Raw genomic sequence first — 16,717 nt, 5'->3', positions numbered from 1 at the left:
GATCAAAGAGAACAATATTGTGTCCAAATTAATGAAATCAAAGTGTTACAACATTATCTCACAAGCTAATTAAGGCTCAACGTTTCACTTCATTCGGCTTCATCTATGACAGTCACTCACAATAGCTCATCTTAGCTATAAATTCAAATACTCTCAACACTGAGATCTATTGGGTATTGGACTATATCATTCCTCTTTGAGTTATTTCTTAGAGTGAAATTTCTATTTCAAAATATCAATGAATGAAAAATGTTCACTCCCTCCATGCATGGCTCTTTCTCTCTGTGTAATTGACTTTTCAACTCTAACCTCTGGCTAAACTCTGTTTTGCTAGGAAGATATTTGCTCCCCTTATCTCATGATGGGTTTTTTCATGTAATAATAATAAGGATCATTTACATCAATCTCCCATGCCATTTTCCCTAATTATATTATTCCCTAAAAATTTATTTATTACATTTAAACTGATAAAATTGACACTGTTAGAGATGTTAGTTTTAAAATCCAAAAAGACAGAATTACCCCCACCTCCTCCATCATCATCATCATCTTCTTCTTCTTCTTCCCACCCTAAATCCGTCGCACTTTCTTAGGAGCTTTGAATGTTATATCCATGTCTACTAGGCTTTGTAATAGATTTATCAGAGAATCTTCGAACTGCCAAAAGGAAAATTTGTCATAACAGAAGGAAGAATTGAAGAAACTGAGAAGATTAAGAGCTAAGATAAAAGGCAGACCTCATTACGATCTTCGAAAAGTTCCTTAATATTGAGAATCGTCTGTTCTTGGTCAATTCCATAGCTCCGATCTCTATCATCGTCGCCATCATCGCCATCATCAAGTGACGGTGGAGGCGAAGGAGAAGCTCCCTTTGGAGAACCTCCTTTTCCCTCATGGCTACTGGTTTCTTTTTCAATGGAAGAAGATCGTTGCTGTACTTTCTTAATCTCTTTGTTATTTGACTTCATCGAATCAAGATCACAGTTCTTACAACGGGGAATCGTAGGTATATAAAGCCGCTCAATGATTCCATCTCTTCGATCTTTCAATTTGTTTTTGTAGTCGGAGGAGGCAACAGAGATTGTCTTGTCTATGAAAGTCCAGACATCCACAGTTGAACTCCTCAAAATAGATCTAAAATCATCATCATCCATTATAGGGAACAGAACCTCGCCATCTCCCTCAAATTTCACCTGATTTTTTTGATATTTGGATTCAAAATACCTAAAGATTTGATGTCAATCTACAAATCGATCAGATCTGAAGTTATGCCGATTCTATAAATCAAATATCAAACCTGCAAAAACCAGGTATATCAGGCACCAGAGGCATGTCCGGTCCCAATAGCAAGTGCTGGGAATCGTTTCGAGATCGTCTTAGGCTCCGCCGTGCCAGTGCCGCTTGGGCCTCCTCTTCCTCCGACGATGACAACGACGATTGTAGTCTCCATATTTCAGAGCCAATTCCGGCCGATCCGCACGAAGTTTGAAATTACTTGAAATTGAAGACACACTCGCATCTCGGTTGGTAAATATACACAGAAATTAAGTCGTCCGCTCCTGTCGAATGTCTCCGTCGCTTGTCGCCCATCGCCTGAGATTCTTGGTGCTCTCAGAACTTCCTCCTGACACTGAGAGGAGAAGCCCTCTTGTCGCTTGGTTCGTCGCTCACGCTTTGCCTTCGCCGAAGAGGAGAACCTATCGCGTTCAGAGTACCCTTCGCCGGAGAGGAGAAGCCTTCCTGTCGCTAGCGGCCTGCTTGCCTTGCCTGGTCGGTCGCCGAGTTCACCTGTTGGCTTGAAGATATTGAAGTGTAATTTTGGGTTTTCGAAAATTTTCAATGAACCTAACAGCCTTACCCAAAAACAGATGCTATTTTGTGGGTTTAAATGTAATATATAAATTTTTAGGGAGAATGATGTAATTCGGACAAATTATAGGGGAAGTTGATGTAAATAATAATAATAATAATAATAATAATAATAATAATAATAATACTTCTGTTGTTCACAACACTTTATGTTTTATTGATAGTATCCAAAGAGATACTATGCTTTATATTTTAACTAACTTAAAAGAAATCTCTGAGTCTACATAAATGTTGAACAATCTCAGCACATAAGAACACATTTTAAAGCTACACTTGATTGATAAGAGGATCCTTAGATTTGGGCTCTAAGAGGAGAAACATGTAAATAGAGTCCCCTTGATATGAATATGATGGGAATAATGTCCTCTCCAATAACACAAAAAGCTACACTTGACTGATGAGAGGATCCTTGAATTTGGGCTTGAAGAAGAGAAACATGTAAATAGAGTTCCCTTGATATGGATATGATGGGAATAATGTCCTCTCCATTGACACAAAAAATGGGCATCTGCTTTACCGAAAAAAAAAAACCGCATCTGATATGGATCCAAAGCCTATTACTCCATCACAAAAGATGTTTGTAATGGAGATGGGACAGCTCCAAAGTCATAGTCATCATTAAAATCGACAAAAGGATAACTAAGGATCGAAACTTTAGTTTCAATTTTGTCCCAAACACCCCCATGGGCCCCACTAATTCTGAGTCAGTAATGTAAAATGGTTTGGTTTTGATTTCAAAATTTAGATTTTTATTTTTTAATTCAATTTCTTAACTGAAAACCATTGAGTCGGTCATATCATCTATTTTCAAATCAAATAGAGAACCGATCAAAATTATATATATATATATATATTTTTTTTTTTTTGAGAGATGAATACTCTCTAATCGCTCGCACAGTCTCTATATCCAGACATAAAGGGCAGTGAAATGATGCCTCTAATCATGTGAAATCCAAAGACCCACCTCAAATGGATGTCTATGTATACTCCCTCATCGGGGGTGGAGGCCACATGACCACATAGCGTACTTTTCCTCTATTATTTTTTAGGATAGTTTACAACTCCACCTCCTGGAGAATGCCAATATTAGAGGTACACCCCCTCTCTTTCATCAAATTGGACTCAGACCCCTTGCCGTCAATCAGTGTTATAAAATATACCAAGAATGTTGACATCAACAGTTCTTTTTTTTTTTATAAATACCATTTTACCCTTAAAAATAATGGAGTACCAAAATTAACCGTAAAGATTTTCTTCCCCAAATCGATTGAAGAACAAAACCTAAACTCACAACTCAACCACTGGAGAGCACCGGCGATTGTCTTATCCATTCGAATTTTCTCATACAAATCGAGACGTTTAGGGGTGAAGAGTTCAGTTAGGTATAGCTTAGGGAGGAAGCGCCTGTAAGGGCCATACGAAGACCAAGTCATGGCGAAGTAGTTGAATAAGTACTTGCTGACAATGGTTTTGGGTCGAGAAGCGAAGCTGTGATCGTGGGTTTTGAGGAGTTGTTTGGCCATGGGAACAGAGGAGGCGACAACAACAGGGACTGAACTGTATGGAGTTGGATTAAAGGGCCATATTGTTGGGAGAGAGAGTGGATGGAACGGTGGGGGAGAGAGCCTATGAGGTTGAGGTTTCCGATGATTAGCCATGATTTTGGGCCTGGTTGTGGGTTTGGTTGTCGGCAGTGGAGATGGGTTGGGAAGTAGAAGAGGAAGATGAGGGTTATTGCTGCAAGCAGCACAAGCTATGAAAGATAGTCAATGTCCACGGCCATGATCATGACTGGAGTCTTTGTCCCAGAGCTAGCAAGTTCAAGTCCAGGAATTATAGGTATTTCTAGTTTTCTACCATGTTGAGGCGGTTATAAGCCTAATTACACACATCACCGCATCAACCTAATTTTAAAGCTTGTGCTCTACAATTGAGCTATGAAATGTTGTTTCTTGAACCCAAAAAAATCAAACTCCAATCAGAATTGACGACGAAACTCCAAACTTCATCTTTGGCAAAATCACATGTCGAAGCTCAATTGGAGAATGCAATAGCAGCAAAGAAAGAGATAGAATGCAAGATGGATGAATTGCGTCGCCAACGAGAATTGCTTCATCGGAGAATCGAATTATGTAAAAAAAGGGAAACCATTGTTGCGGCCACCAAGAGCTTTTCATCGGTATCTGAATCTGATGAGCTTAATTACAATTATAGGGAGTTTACAGCAGAGGAGATCATATTGGCTACTGCTAATTTCTCAGAGCATATCTCCAGTTCATTTGAAAAAAATGTAAAAATAAAATAAAAAATTCTGGAACGATCGTCGTGAGTCCTTGCACGTCAATGTCTGTCGCTGCTGCCACGAGTCCTTGCACGAGTCCTTGGTGGTCGTCGTGAGTCCCTCCACATCGTCGTCTGTCATTGCCGCTGTGATTGCCGGTGCTCTGAATGATCTCCGGTGCTCCCTTTATAGTAGCTATCGATTTGGGGATGGAGATTACTCATAAGGGCTAAATTGTCCTTTCATATCATCATTTAACAGAGACTGACGGCAGGGGGTCAGAGTCCAATTTGGTGAAAAAGAGGGGGTGTACCTCTAATATTGACATTCTCCAAGGTATGGCATTGTAAATTACCTTATTTTTTAATGTTTCAATCAATTTTGATGATAAATTCTATTTCATTTTAATGTTTAAAAAATTTGGTACATTATGACCTTAATAAATAAGATTTCTTTATTACTTAAAATATAAAAAGTTAGCCCAAACATTTAAAATATAACCTAGACCATAGAAAAATCGGATCAAATTGAACCAAATCAATTCTATTTTGGTTTTTACAATGTGTTCTATATTTGGTTCGATTCGATTTTGATTTTTGCATTTTTATCTTGAACCGAATTGATTGACACGGTGACACCCTCTTCAGACTCTAGACGATTCAGCCAGCAAATCCCTGTGGTGCGCTATGCCAGCTTGTCATCTGAACCTTTCTTAAGGTAGGACCCACCACCCTAGATCCCCGCAGTTAGCTGTGGGACCAGGATTTCTGCACCGAACACAAGAAAGTTCTCATCACATGAACCCAAACATAGCTTTTCCACCTATTCCCCCACGTGGGCCACCCTCACGGCTCAATCCTCAATGCCTATGACTCAATTCATAGGTGGACTCCACTCACACTAACCAACTAAATACGCCGTCACAACATAAACATCCACTCCCATCAAGCTCCCCTTATGACCAAATAACCCTCACAGTGCCACCGTCAATAACGGGTGTCAATTCGGTACGGTATCAATATATTTGGTGTGGTATTAATACGATACATATATCTCATATCAATACCATATCAAATAGTGATTCGAATTTATTCGTTTTGATATTCAGTACAGTATCGATGTGGTACGATATGTTTTTTTAAGTCATATTTCAATCTGATACCATACCAAATAGTATCTCCATATAGGAACTTATATCGATATCGTATCAGATTAATTCCATACAGTTATCACCCTATACTTCTCTAGGTGAACCCAACTAATGTTACTTTGCTAGTTATCTTTAATTTTTCTAACGTAGACCCACCAATCTTTATTTGTGTAAGAACTATCTATATTATTCACAAAGAAAAATTTTGTCTAATTAAGTGTTGATTTTTTTATGATAAGAAATACCACTGAAGCATGCACTCGGGGACTTCTTAATGACATTAAGTAGGCAAGAGATGACGCATGGAGAATCGAGAGATTTGGAGCGATTCAGAAAATCTTGGAGAATTAATCTCTGATTACAATACCACTTCATGGTTTTGGAGTATAATTCCTTTTTTTTTTTTTTTGGTGATGTGTATAAATTTTTATCTAGCATTATTTTTTGTTGTGGGTCCAGGAACTAAGTGATACTAGAATTACGTAGGATAGCACATACGGTTATAGCACAATCATCTCAGTTCTACAATTTCAGGTTGGACAATGATGTAATTCACTTTCTGTTTACTTAATGAAGTTTTTCTTTTTTTTCATAAAGAAAAGAAAATCGTATGATTTGATACCGGTAATTTCATAAGGTGTCGGTTTTAGTTTTCGGCACAGCTTGACACCCTTATCGGTCAATTGTCTAAAACTCAAGGGTATCACCAGTCTTCTAATTATCGGACCCGAAATTCAAAATGGAAAAAGGAAGGGACTTTCATAATAAAAGTGCAACGTTCTCACAGGGGCCTCTCTCTCGATCGATCGATCGATCGAGTTCCGTCACCGCACAATCTCCGGGAAAGGAAATATTTACTGAGAATAGAAAGTGAACATAGCATCCCATTCGTAATCGATTCCTTCTCTCCGGCGGATTCTGTCTTCGAAACCCTTAGACCTGGTTTTGGTTCCGAAAACCAGGGCCAGGTCGGGAAAAGGATAGAAGAGCTTCCGTTCTTCCACCACCAAATACCTTTGATTCTGAGCTGTTATTGCAGGCAATTTCGTTGCAGATCTTTGCATTCCAATCCAAGCTTCATTATCTATATTTTCCTCCAAGATGAACGACCTACTATCGGTAATTCTTCCGCTTTTCATTTCTTTTTTCTATGCTACGGTCGGTTTTGAATTTGGTTTTGATCGGAACTTTGATGATGTTCACGGAATTCAATTCCTTTCTGTCATGTTTTTTGTTTTTCATTTAATTTATAGTGAATTTGAGCTTGAATGTCGTTTACAGATGAATTGACTATACGTCCGTTGAGTTTTAGGGATCGGGTTTGTTGTTTTCAATGATGAGAAACCGTTGATGTTGCATATTTAGTTTAGTGTTATTAGAGTTGTGGCATGTAAGCTGTTTTTGAATTAATTGTATGAGTAGCTGTGATAATCGTCTTCTAGAGATCGGGGAATTCGAGTAATTGTGGAACACTTCATGAAACCTGAAACGGGCCTGCCTTGGATTATTCTAAACTGTTGCTTGACATTGCAGTTTATTGTCTACTTCTGAGATTTTTGGCTTGGGTGCTCTCGTGGTAAAGAACCATTATATATAATTTTGTTTGTGAAGGTTTAGACTTTTTATTGTTCATGATACTGTAAAAGGATCAGTTTTTCGTTTTTTCCTATTTTCTTTCTTCGATGCTTGGCCTTGGACGATGACACTTTTGTTGTTTTGATGGCAATTTTTCATTTTTCTTTTCAAATTTGACTATCCTTCAATAAAAAATTTCTTCTTGCACTTCTTTTAGCTATGGTAATGGATCCCTTTCTATAATTCTGGATTCTGTTTTGTTTTGGTATCTATTACCTTTACTAGTTAGTAGAAATTAAAAAAGAAAGAAATAAGATGTGTAAGGAAAATGGACACTGAATTCACTTTTATGGATGTTAAGTTTTTATTTGGGAGCCTAGTCTTTCCCCTTAGTAGCATATACAGAGTTCAACCTTGTCAAATTACTTGTCTTGGTGAACACCTTGGTTCTAGTTGTTTTTCTGCATATCCCTAGGTCCTCTAATAGAGAGGTTCATTTGTTAGCCACTAGAGCTTTCCATTTGGGTATCTCCCGAACCTGGTGGTCTTCTCCACCTTCTTCTCTTGCATCCCCTAACATTTTGGGGAGGAGGTTTGCCTTCTCTTTTCTGGTTTGAATAAATTTGTGTTTTCTGATAAAAAAAAATAAATAAACAAATATCATATGTGTCAGTAAATTAGATGATTCTCATGTTAATTCATAATAATGTCTCAAGGTTGGGACTATAAGAATTAGAGGAACTGTAGGTTCCTTCTCGTTGACAACATATAACATGAAGTTTACGCATCAATCTGCAAAATTTCTCCATGTTGATATCTCTGTGTTATGTTTTCCTCTTTTACATCCCCCCACCTTTCTTAAGTGTATTATTTTCTATTTTAAAATATACTTCTATAGGAATACATGCATTTTCCAGTTAAAAAGGCATGTTTCCTTTATTCTAAAAATGCCTTTTCTATGGAAAGTTGTAAATATTTAATCTTTGTGTTCACATTCCTTTTCCTGTTGAAACTGCCTTTTTTTCCTGTTGAATGTACAAATTTGAAGGGTAAATTTATTTTTCTTAATTGCCTTGGGGCTGTTTTGCAGGATTCCTTTGAGATCCCTCGAAGTCAAGCTTCAAGGGATGGGGATATTGAATTAGGAACACAAGCTCCAATGAACTCAGGAGACCTGGGCTTGGATAATTTCTTTAAAAAGGTACCCATGACCTGTTTCAATTATTGTTTCCTTTTTTGCATTGAACAAGATGACGAGAGATTCTATCATTGGCAGTTCATTTGCAATATTGTTTTCATATAGGATGTTTTAATATATGTTTTATTCTTTGTTCTCATCTAGTTGCCATTGATATGATATGATTTTTTTCCCTTTGATTTTATAGGTCCAAGCTATTGAGAAAGAAATTGACAAGCTTAATAAGCTATCGAAAAAGCTCCAGGTATGGGTGCCGTTTCTTTTCCCACTTTCATTGGCTTATATTTGCTATTACTTGGCTGTTCTAAATATGGAGATATTTTGCTCTTTGTTGGTTGCTGAGTTGTTCACCCTATCCCTTTTCCCCTGGTTAAGATGGAAGGATATTTTTCAGAAGGAAAGGTCATTTGCTTGTAAACTGGAAACACTTGTATGGATTTTTTTTTTCAGCATTCTCTGTTGGAATGGTGAGGCACATAATCATCAAATATTTGCAATCTTTGGTAGCATCTTTCCTCATCCACTTAAAATCCAGCATGGTTCTGCAGGTTTGCATCTAAGAGCTGCCATTTCAAGCAAAAAATACCAATTGTTAGGACCAAATACAGTCCATCCCTTCTGGGACTTTGTGAAAGCAGGACTTCACTGCACTATGGCCTTCTACGTACAAAAAAAAATGATTTAACTCTTAAGGAAAAAAAAAAAAAAAGAAGTGCTTTTAGGGCATGAGAGGTAAAATTGTGGTTTATTTGTTGGTCCTCTACCCAAAAAAAAAAAAAACCAGATTTCAAAGGGAGCATGGAAACCATCTTCTGAATATCTTCACGGATTTATTTTTAAATTTTTTGATGAATAAAAAATATCTTTGGAAGAAGAAAAAAAAAATTAGAATACTCTGCAAAAACATAAAGGGTCAAAATCCCCTAAATCCGAGATCAATACTGGAGACAAAATGAAAACTGACAAGCTGATTCAAACATCAAAGAGGAACATCAACCTCCACAACTATGCTTGCTTAACAACACCTCAGCCTCCAATGGAACAAAATAGCAAGGGTGGGGGGCACCAAAAGGCGAATGAACACACCCTCTTTTCTAAACCAACAAACCACTATTGCAGAATCACCTTCTAGCATGTTTTTATTGTGATTCTCTCTAACTGCAAGCTTCTGACATGTACAAAGTGTAATTGATTCAGCCCTAATGGTTACATCACGTATAGGCCAGAATAGACATGAAGAATGGTTCCTGAGCCATCTCTTATCAACCCCCTACTCCTGAGGGCTTAAGTTGCCCAAGTAGCAGCCATCCAAGTTCAATTTGACAATGACAACCAGGGGGTGGGGGATCCATTCTTGCACAGTTCTGTCTGGAATATTCCTTGAAACAACAATCACCATTGACCAATCCTGAAAAAAGTAGCTGCAAGGAACATCCTTGGACAAACTGCTAGCTGCTGCACAGTGAACCTCTCAGATGGTAATACTCTATGTCGTAATTTTCGGTGTAGAAAACATGTCTCTGAATAATCACACATTCCTTTCTTCCCAAATGCACCAACACACTGCTAAAAGTGTGCTCTTCCAAAGGAATTGACCTCCATCTCCAAAGCGGGCATATTGCTAATGCCACATCAAACCAATATATCCTGAGGCTGAGGGTAGATTCAAAAATCTACATGAAACACCAACAAGAAGTATGATGTGGTCATGATGATGAGCATTTAATGCCCACTCCAATTTCTTCCTCCCTCCTGAATCTTTCTCAAGCAACAGTTCTTTTTTGAAAATGCACTCTTTCTAAGATGTTTCCAACGGCTATATTCCATTGGCTACATTCCAACTGCTCTTTTCCAACGGTTATATTTCAACAACAATATTCCAACAGCTCTTTTCCCCTTTATATATATATATATATATATATTTCGGTTGGGAGCGATAGAGTTGATCATTTTTATTTTTTTGGAACTTGTGAGTGTGCCATGGTGAGCCCTCATTGTGAGTTTGAAGTCTTCTTGTGATGAGTGAGTCCCCACACTTGGGTTGATGAGTCCCCAAGAGGCCCAAGTTGTTCTCTCTGACCCTTGTCATATACATTTTTTTTTTCATATCTTATTAGCATATTTTTTTTTAAGCTGCATCAATGTGGCCTCATGGTTTCCTAGAAAAGCATCAAAAGGGGAAAAGATGGTCGACGAATTCCCCACACTCCACACACATGAGATAAACATGAGCAGATGAAGCTCTCTCGACATGCCGCCTTTGAAAATATTAATAGTAAGAACTTGATAGCCATTGCCTTGGGTGCTATCTCTTATTCTATTGGCAATGGTTCCTCCACCTCTCTATGGCTGGACCCTTGGCAACCACTTCTCTCCTTGATCTCTCTCGTGTCTTTTGCTCTTTGGGTCTTCCCAAAGCTTCTCTTGTCGCTTCCATTATCTCTCTAGGTGATTGGTCCCCTCCTTCCTCCCCTCCCCCCGTGCTGGCCATGGTCCTCCCTTCTTCCCATTCCTTCGGGTCATCAGGGAAGAGGGGATAAGATCTTTTGGCTCCCCTCCTCGGGTTTGTTCACTTCTGCCTCTGCTTGGAATCATATTCATTCATCGAGCTCCTTTGTTCCCCAGCGTAACATCATCTGGTTCAAAAGTCAAATCCCTCATCACAACTTCATTGCATGGTTAGCTCTCTCCAACTGACTTCCTACGTAGTCTTCCCAGAGTTGCTCTTGTCGTCTTTCCTCATCTTTTGGTATATTCCAGTTCCTCCTTCTTGTTGTCTCTGCTGGAATGGTGTCGAAGATCCTGACCATCTGTTTTTCTTGCGTCCCATCTCTTCCTTTATTTGGAAGAGGGTCCTCAGTAGATGTTGGCCATCCCGCAGAAGGATTCTCCCCTTGAATAGAGAATGGATGGGTTGATATGACTTTTGGTGGCTCCTCCATTACGATACGACTGGAATTTGGCCTTCTGTGCTACTGTTAATCATCTCTGGATGGAGAAAAATCTTTGTAGATGGACTTCCAACTCGCATTTTTTTTATAAGTTTCGGAATGCCATCTACTTTGAAGTGAGCTCTAAACTCGGTTGGCTTTGACACTGCATGGTCCTCGATTCCCCAAGGAACAAGCTCATTGTTGTCTCATGGGGTCTCCCTTTATCTATCATATCCCTTCCCCCATGATGTTTCCTTCTTCTTGTTCCTCCTTTTGGTTGTATTCTACTGGTGTTCACCAGTAACATGAGAACTTGAAACGACTCTCAAAACATCTACTGGTTAGCTCTGATACCATGTCATAAATCCAAGATTTGTAACCAGTAACTTGAGAGAAAGAGATTAAGAGAGAAGAGGGTGAGACTGCTAAAAATAGCAGTATCGTTATTCTTTCATTCCCCCCTACCGTTATCGTATATTAGCCAAAGAGTTGCAATCAAATAAGGTAACCAGTATCTTGTATAGAAGGATAATAGAAAATAGAAGTCAACTTAAATGACTCCAGTCTAACTAGACATATAAATCTGACTAAACTGGGAAAGAATCTAAAGCAGAATAAAGAAAAGGAAACTGTCCATGATGGGGACAATCCCCCTCATCGTGACATATCTTGACAAATAATATGGTTTAAGTTTAGTTAAGTCATCTCTCCTTTGTGTAGGAATGCAAGGATGTCTCCTTTATGGACAATTTTGAGCATTCATATTGTGTTCAAATTCTGTGATTCATTGAAGGGCTAATCGAATAAGATTTAGAAGGTTATCAAAGTTAAAGATTTTAGAAACTAAGTAAATGATAATCAGTGATTCCCTGTTTTTGTGGCCAGAGCTTCCCCCACAGAACATTTTCCCTCTTTCGGGGCATATCACTGCCAACATAAAAATGCATTATCAAACTATGACTCTGAGGCTCAACCCATTTATACCCCTTTCTTTCCTATCATCAATTCTCCCTTTTCCCCCTTTCTATTTCTTCTTCTTCTTCTTCTTCTTCTTCTTCTTCCTTCTTTTTTTTTTTTTTTTTTAGTGAAATTACTTCTATCTGAGATCTATTAGACACCCTTTTGAAGATCCAATTCCACCTGTTGCTGCTGTGGTCAGAGACCTTATTCCATGGCCTACGACAACCCTGTTTTGGGTGATTTCTGAGTAGCAGTTGTGTTGCCAGAACTTCCTGCCCCCTTGGCCATCAAGGGCCATCTCCTTTTAATATCTTTGTTGTTCTTCCCCAAATCCCCACCACACACACACACAAAAGAAAAGAAAAAAAAAAAAGAGAGACCGTCATGAATACTATAATTGCTTTAACTTTTGCTAAAATGTCTCAAATACCAACTCAATCCTGGCCAAGAATGAAATTTAGAAATTGACATGGAAAAATATATTGTAGGTTAATTAGCATGATTGTGACCCCCATAACCAAAAAGAAAAAAAAAAAAAAGAAGAAAAGAAAAAGTAGCATGATGATAAGGCACTGTTCCCTCTCTCTCTCTCTCTTCATTACTGTCATCCCAACAGCTCAAGCCTTCCTATAATGGGTTGTGAAATAACATAGGTCTAGGATCCTATTGTTGTAGTTGCTTATGCAGTTGTTTTTACCTTACAAGGTGGTCGGAATATTTTTACAAGTGTGTCCTTGCTTTGGAATCTCCATTAGCCCTAATATTTACCTTCCTACCATAAGCTTACCAATTTTTGACACTCATGCAAGCACGTGTGTGTGCTCCAGCAGATTCAAAATTTAAGCATGGAAATAACATTCCTAATGTCAAGTTTTATATCACTATTTGTCCCCAACTCTTGTTTTTCTCAGTGGACTTTCATATGATGGGTGCATACTTTTGATTTGATTATATTAATAAACACTAAGTTATTCTGCTTGAGGGCATAAATAACAATTTCTGGAACACCGTTTTAACCACAGTTGAGATGAAATATCTTAAAGGCCTCGTATGATCGTTTGATGGTAAAATGATGGTTCTACTTGTAAGCAAAGATGACTTTCATGTGAGCTTTTAGGGACCTTGAAATGAGGAAAGATGAGCTTCTAACATCAGTTATTCCAATTAATGTATGTAGAGTGCAAATGAAGAGTCGAAGTCCGTGACGAAGGCCGCTTCCATGAAAGGTAATTCCATGCTCTTGCATATTCTGTTCTTGTTTGTGGATGTACACACAATAATGTAATATATATATATATATATATAGGAACTAATTAAAAATAATACATGTATAATAGCACTTGCAAAACTTGTACCTCGCCACAAATTGACCAGAACTAGATCCTTTCTGATGCAGTTAAGGTCAGAACCAGAGTCGAGGAGGGCTGTAGCGGGAAACTCCATACCGCTTGACAGCCAGCCACTGTCACCTTATCAACTGCCCTAACTCTAGTCCTTTGAATGGTACCACCCATTTCTGTCATAGAGACAAGTAGAAAGTCATAGTGGAGATATAACGAGAGAGGGCTGATCGTAATGGTCTGACCAATTTTATTCTCTCACATGACCCAAAGTAAGCAAGACGAAAGCATGGGAAAGAAAGAAAAATTATATTTTTCTTCTACCCTATTACTGCTTCTGGTAAGCAGTAGAAGACATTTGGACGAATTTAAACATGTACTGAGAGAGAATAATTGTCCATATGCAGGGCTAGTGAATCCCCTAGTTTAGCATAAAACAATAGCAATACAAGTGAGAATGAAAGTCTATTGTGTGCTTGGCACTATTTTATATTGCTAATGTTTCATATGCAATGTCATGATTGCAGATTGTAAACTGTATTAGGTGATTCTGTCAGGAAATTGCATTAAAATCTGTAGGCACTTGAAAGTGTTATAAAATCACCTGGAAGAGTAATGTAAGAATGGTCCACAAGTGATCCAATCCCAGGTAGGATTTTTAGTAAATTCAATAAAAATCAGATAGTATGACAGATAGTATGAACAAAACAGAAATAAGAGAATGAAGGGAAGAATAGGGGTAGGGGAATAGGTTGGGTTGAGTATCTCACTCTTCCCAAGGACATCTCACCCAAGTTGTCTCTCACAACACTACATCTCACAGTTTTCCAGTCTAAAGTTTTTTTTTTTTCCATTCAAATTCGTGTTCAATGTTGTAGCCCCTTACAAACTTATATAGAAGACTCAAAACTGACTCAAACACTAAAAAGGAAAGGCCTAACCCAATCCTTAACTAATTGGGAAACCTAAACTGATTAGGAAACTGAAATAACAAAGGAAATAGACTCAAAACAAGACTCTAACTAAACTAATGAATTAAATCCCATTTCCTACTTTCTACCCATATATTGTAGGCTCATTAAAGTGGCCCATTACAAAGAAAACCCATGGGATCAAAGGCCTAACACATACATAACCCAACCAAGGCTTATTTGCAATAAAATAAACTCATTAAGTGACTTATTTGCATCAAAGAGTTTCTAGTGTCTTCCTTTCATTGAGGGAGGTAGATTGGATCCTCAAATGCCTTACATATTGTTTTATGTATTTGTCTGTTTTGGGGCCATTCACTATGTGCATTGTTCAATGTATGGCCAGGCTCAGTATCACACTCGTACCAAGTGTCCCCATAAGTTTATGCCTTACCACTCATTAACAGTCCAACCCAACTAGACCTTATCCCAAAAAAAAAAAAAAATAAGAATAACAATAATTCTCATTTGTAATTTAAAACATTTAGAACTTTCTTCATACCCTTTTCTCTGCGTGGTTTAGCTGCACTGCAGCAAGCAGACAATTGAAGGCTCTTATTTCCAAGGCATTTCAAATTTTTTCATTTTAGCATATCCTATTGAATCTGAGAAACTTTTGAATTTTATGACCAATTTCAATCAAGTGTTTATTCTTGTACAAATTCTAGGTTATTTCAAAGGTTCAAGATTTGTACTTAACTTCAGCCATTACCAGGACACTTATGGATGTGGGTATAAAGTCCTCATAGAGCACAGCTCAGTGCTGGAGTTTGGTAATACTTAAAATGGCTTCAAAGTAGGGTTAGAAATAAAGCAACAGAGATAATATTAGAACACTTTAGGCACATCTTATTACTCTAAGATCTGCAGGTTGAGCAAGAAGCTTGACCCATATTTTTACCTGATATTCCAATTGCCAGGTAGTGTCAACTTAAAAGTTAATCCATTATTTTTGAAAACTAAAATCCTATTTCACCCTAAAATGAGATCTGCAATCCTACTGCATATGAGTTAGCTTTTTTTTTTTTTTTGGGGGGGGGGGGGTACTGTAGTACTGCTTTTGAATAAGGGGGAGGGGGTTGGTGTGGGTAGACAGTCCTTGTATATGGCCCCTTACCCTTTTGAGTAGTCCTGATGCAGATCGATGGGGAGAAAAGGAGTGCAAAATCTGTTGTGCTAGTCCAAAGAAGCAGAAGATTGAAAGAAACAAGGGAGAGAAATCCACAAGCCGTTTTTGGGGGGGGAGGGAAATAGATATGAAGGAAGAGAGATTATCAAACAAACAAGCAAATTATTCCATTCAAAATTCTATCATGTATTGTTGGGTGGTTGCATATTTATAGTAATTATCAAAAGTAAATTTGCGTACCTAACAAGGAATCTAGACAAGCTAACCAAACTTTCTAATAAGGTAGGGACTCTAGTTTCCTAATAAAAATAACGCACCACTAATAAAATATGATATTTTAAACTTTTAAGAACTCTTGATTGATAGCTAAACAAGATCCCTACCACCTGCCTTAAGACTCTAATTTAAAAATGATACAATTACTCAATTGCCCCCAACTTTAATTGAAGGACCATCCTGTCTCTGACATACAAGATCTGAATGTATATTAATCAAAATTAATCCCAGCCACTTGATCTGAATCGTGGATTACTTCTGCGTTAAGTCCCTTATTTTGGGTTTGGCCTTACTGTATTGTTGTTGATGTATCTATTTTTGGCTTGTATCTCTTCTTTATTTAAAGCCTTTTGGACCTCTTTTGATCTTTGCTTTTCCATCAACCATGGTTATTCTGTTCTCAACATGGTAGCCCTGATTGTTTCTATCATCATGTGCAGCAATCAAGCAGCGTATGGAAAAAGATGTAGATGAAGCTGGCAAAATTGCTCGTCTAGTGAAGTCAAAAATTGAAGAGCTTGACAAAGATGTAATACTATTTATTTTTCCTTCCTTAGTTATGTGTGGCTCTTGAGTGTTTGCTCATTGCCTTTGTTTTTATTTCTTTTTTGCATGCAGAATATGGCCAATAGGCAGAAACCTGGATGCGGAAAAGGAACTGGTGTAGACCGCTCTAGGATGGCAACTACTATGTATATTCTTCTTCTCTGCTATTTTATTTTATTTTTAAAATTTTGGGAGATGGAGTGTAGGGATTATTCTCGACAAGACTCTGTCTTATATGCAGTCCTGCGAAATCACTAGGGCCCGCCTAGTTGGTAAACTACCATAGTATCATCTGCGTAATTGGTGTGAACGAACACTGACAGACAAATCAGAGATCTGATTAATGGGATTCTCTTACTGGAGACTTTTGTATCCAACAACCTATCCAATCAAATGATCATAACCATTCACAAAATACACCTTTTCTTCTATTATTGCTTTTTGACCATGAAAGTTCAACTGACCAATTTTTTTTTTTTTTGGGGGGGG

General features: G+C 37.9%; 2 protein-coding genes across 2 annotated transcripts in view; one reads left to right on the top strand and one right to left on the bottom strand.

The window, feature by feature from the left end:
- LOC122067026 (probable mediator of RNA polymerase II transcription subunit 26c) lies at positions 1-1,932 on the bottom strand. Its single transcript, XM_042630875.1, has 2 exons — positions 738-1,932; positions 1-657 (listed from the first exon to the last, which is right to left on the bottom strand). The coding sequence occupies exons 1-2, from the start codon at positions 1,152-1,154 to the stop codon at positions 571-573; spliced, it is 504 nt and encodes a 167-aa protein (XP_042486809.1). The 5' UTR covers positions 1,155-1,932; the 3' UTR covers positions 1-570.
- Positions 1,933-6,044: 4,112 nt separating this feature from the next.
- LOC122067030 (syntaxin-132-like) overlaps positions 6,045-16,717 on the top strand; it is a 16,150-nt gene continuing 5,477 nt past the window's right edge. Inside the window, exons 1-6 of the mRNA XM_042630878.1 lie at positions 6,045-6,419; positions 7,966-8,076; positions 8,261-8,317; positions 13,144-13,192; positions 16,123-16,211; positions 16,301-16,456. Of these exons, the coding sequence (XP_042486812.1) occupies positions 6,402-6,419; positions 7,966-8,076; positions 8,261-8,317; positions 13,144-13,192; positions 16,123-16,211; positions 16,301-16,456 (480 nt within the window). The 5' untranslated portion in view covers positions 6,045-6,401. The remainder of the gene's footprint in view (positions 6,420-7,965; positions 8,077-8,260; positions 8,318-13,143; positions 13,193-16,122; positions 16,212-16,300; positions 16,457-16,717) is intronic.

This window comes from Macadamia integrifolia, unplaced genomic scaffold, assembly GCF_013358625.1.
Source record: "Macadamia integrifolia cultivar HAES 741 unplaced genomic scaffold, SCU_Mint_v3 scaffold2675, whole genome shotgun sequence".
NCBI classification, from domain to species: Eukaryota; Viridiplantae; Streptophyta; class Magnoliopsida; order Proteales; family Proteaceae; genus Macadamia; species Macadamia integrifolia.
The sequence above is the reverse complement of the archived record's forward strand: the minus strand, read 5'-3'. Positions and strand labels throughout refer to the sequence as shown.

What these genes read in the sequence shown, in the direction of transcription:
- LOC122067026 (XM_042630875.1), bottom strand. Translation starts at nt 1,154, where the DNA reads ATGGATGATGATGATTTTAGATCTATTTTGAGGAGTTCAACTGTGGAT. An exon ending in TTTTCGAAGATCGTAATGAG is followed by an intron (nt 658 to 737) that starts GTCTGCCTTTTA and finishes TCCTTTTGGCAG; the next exon opens with TTCGAAGATTCTCTGATAAA.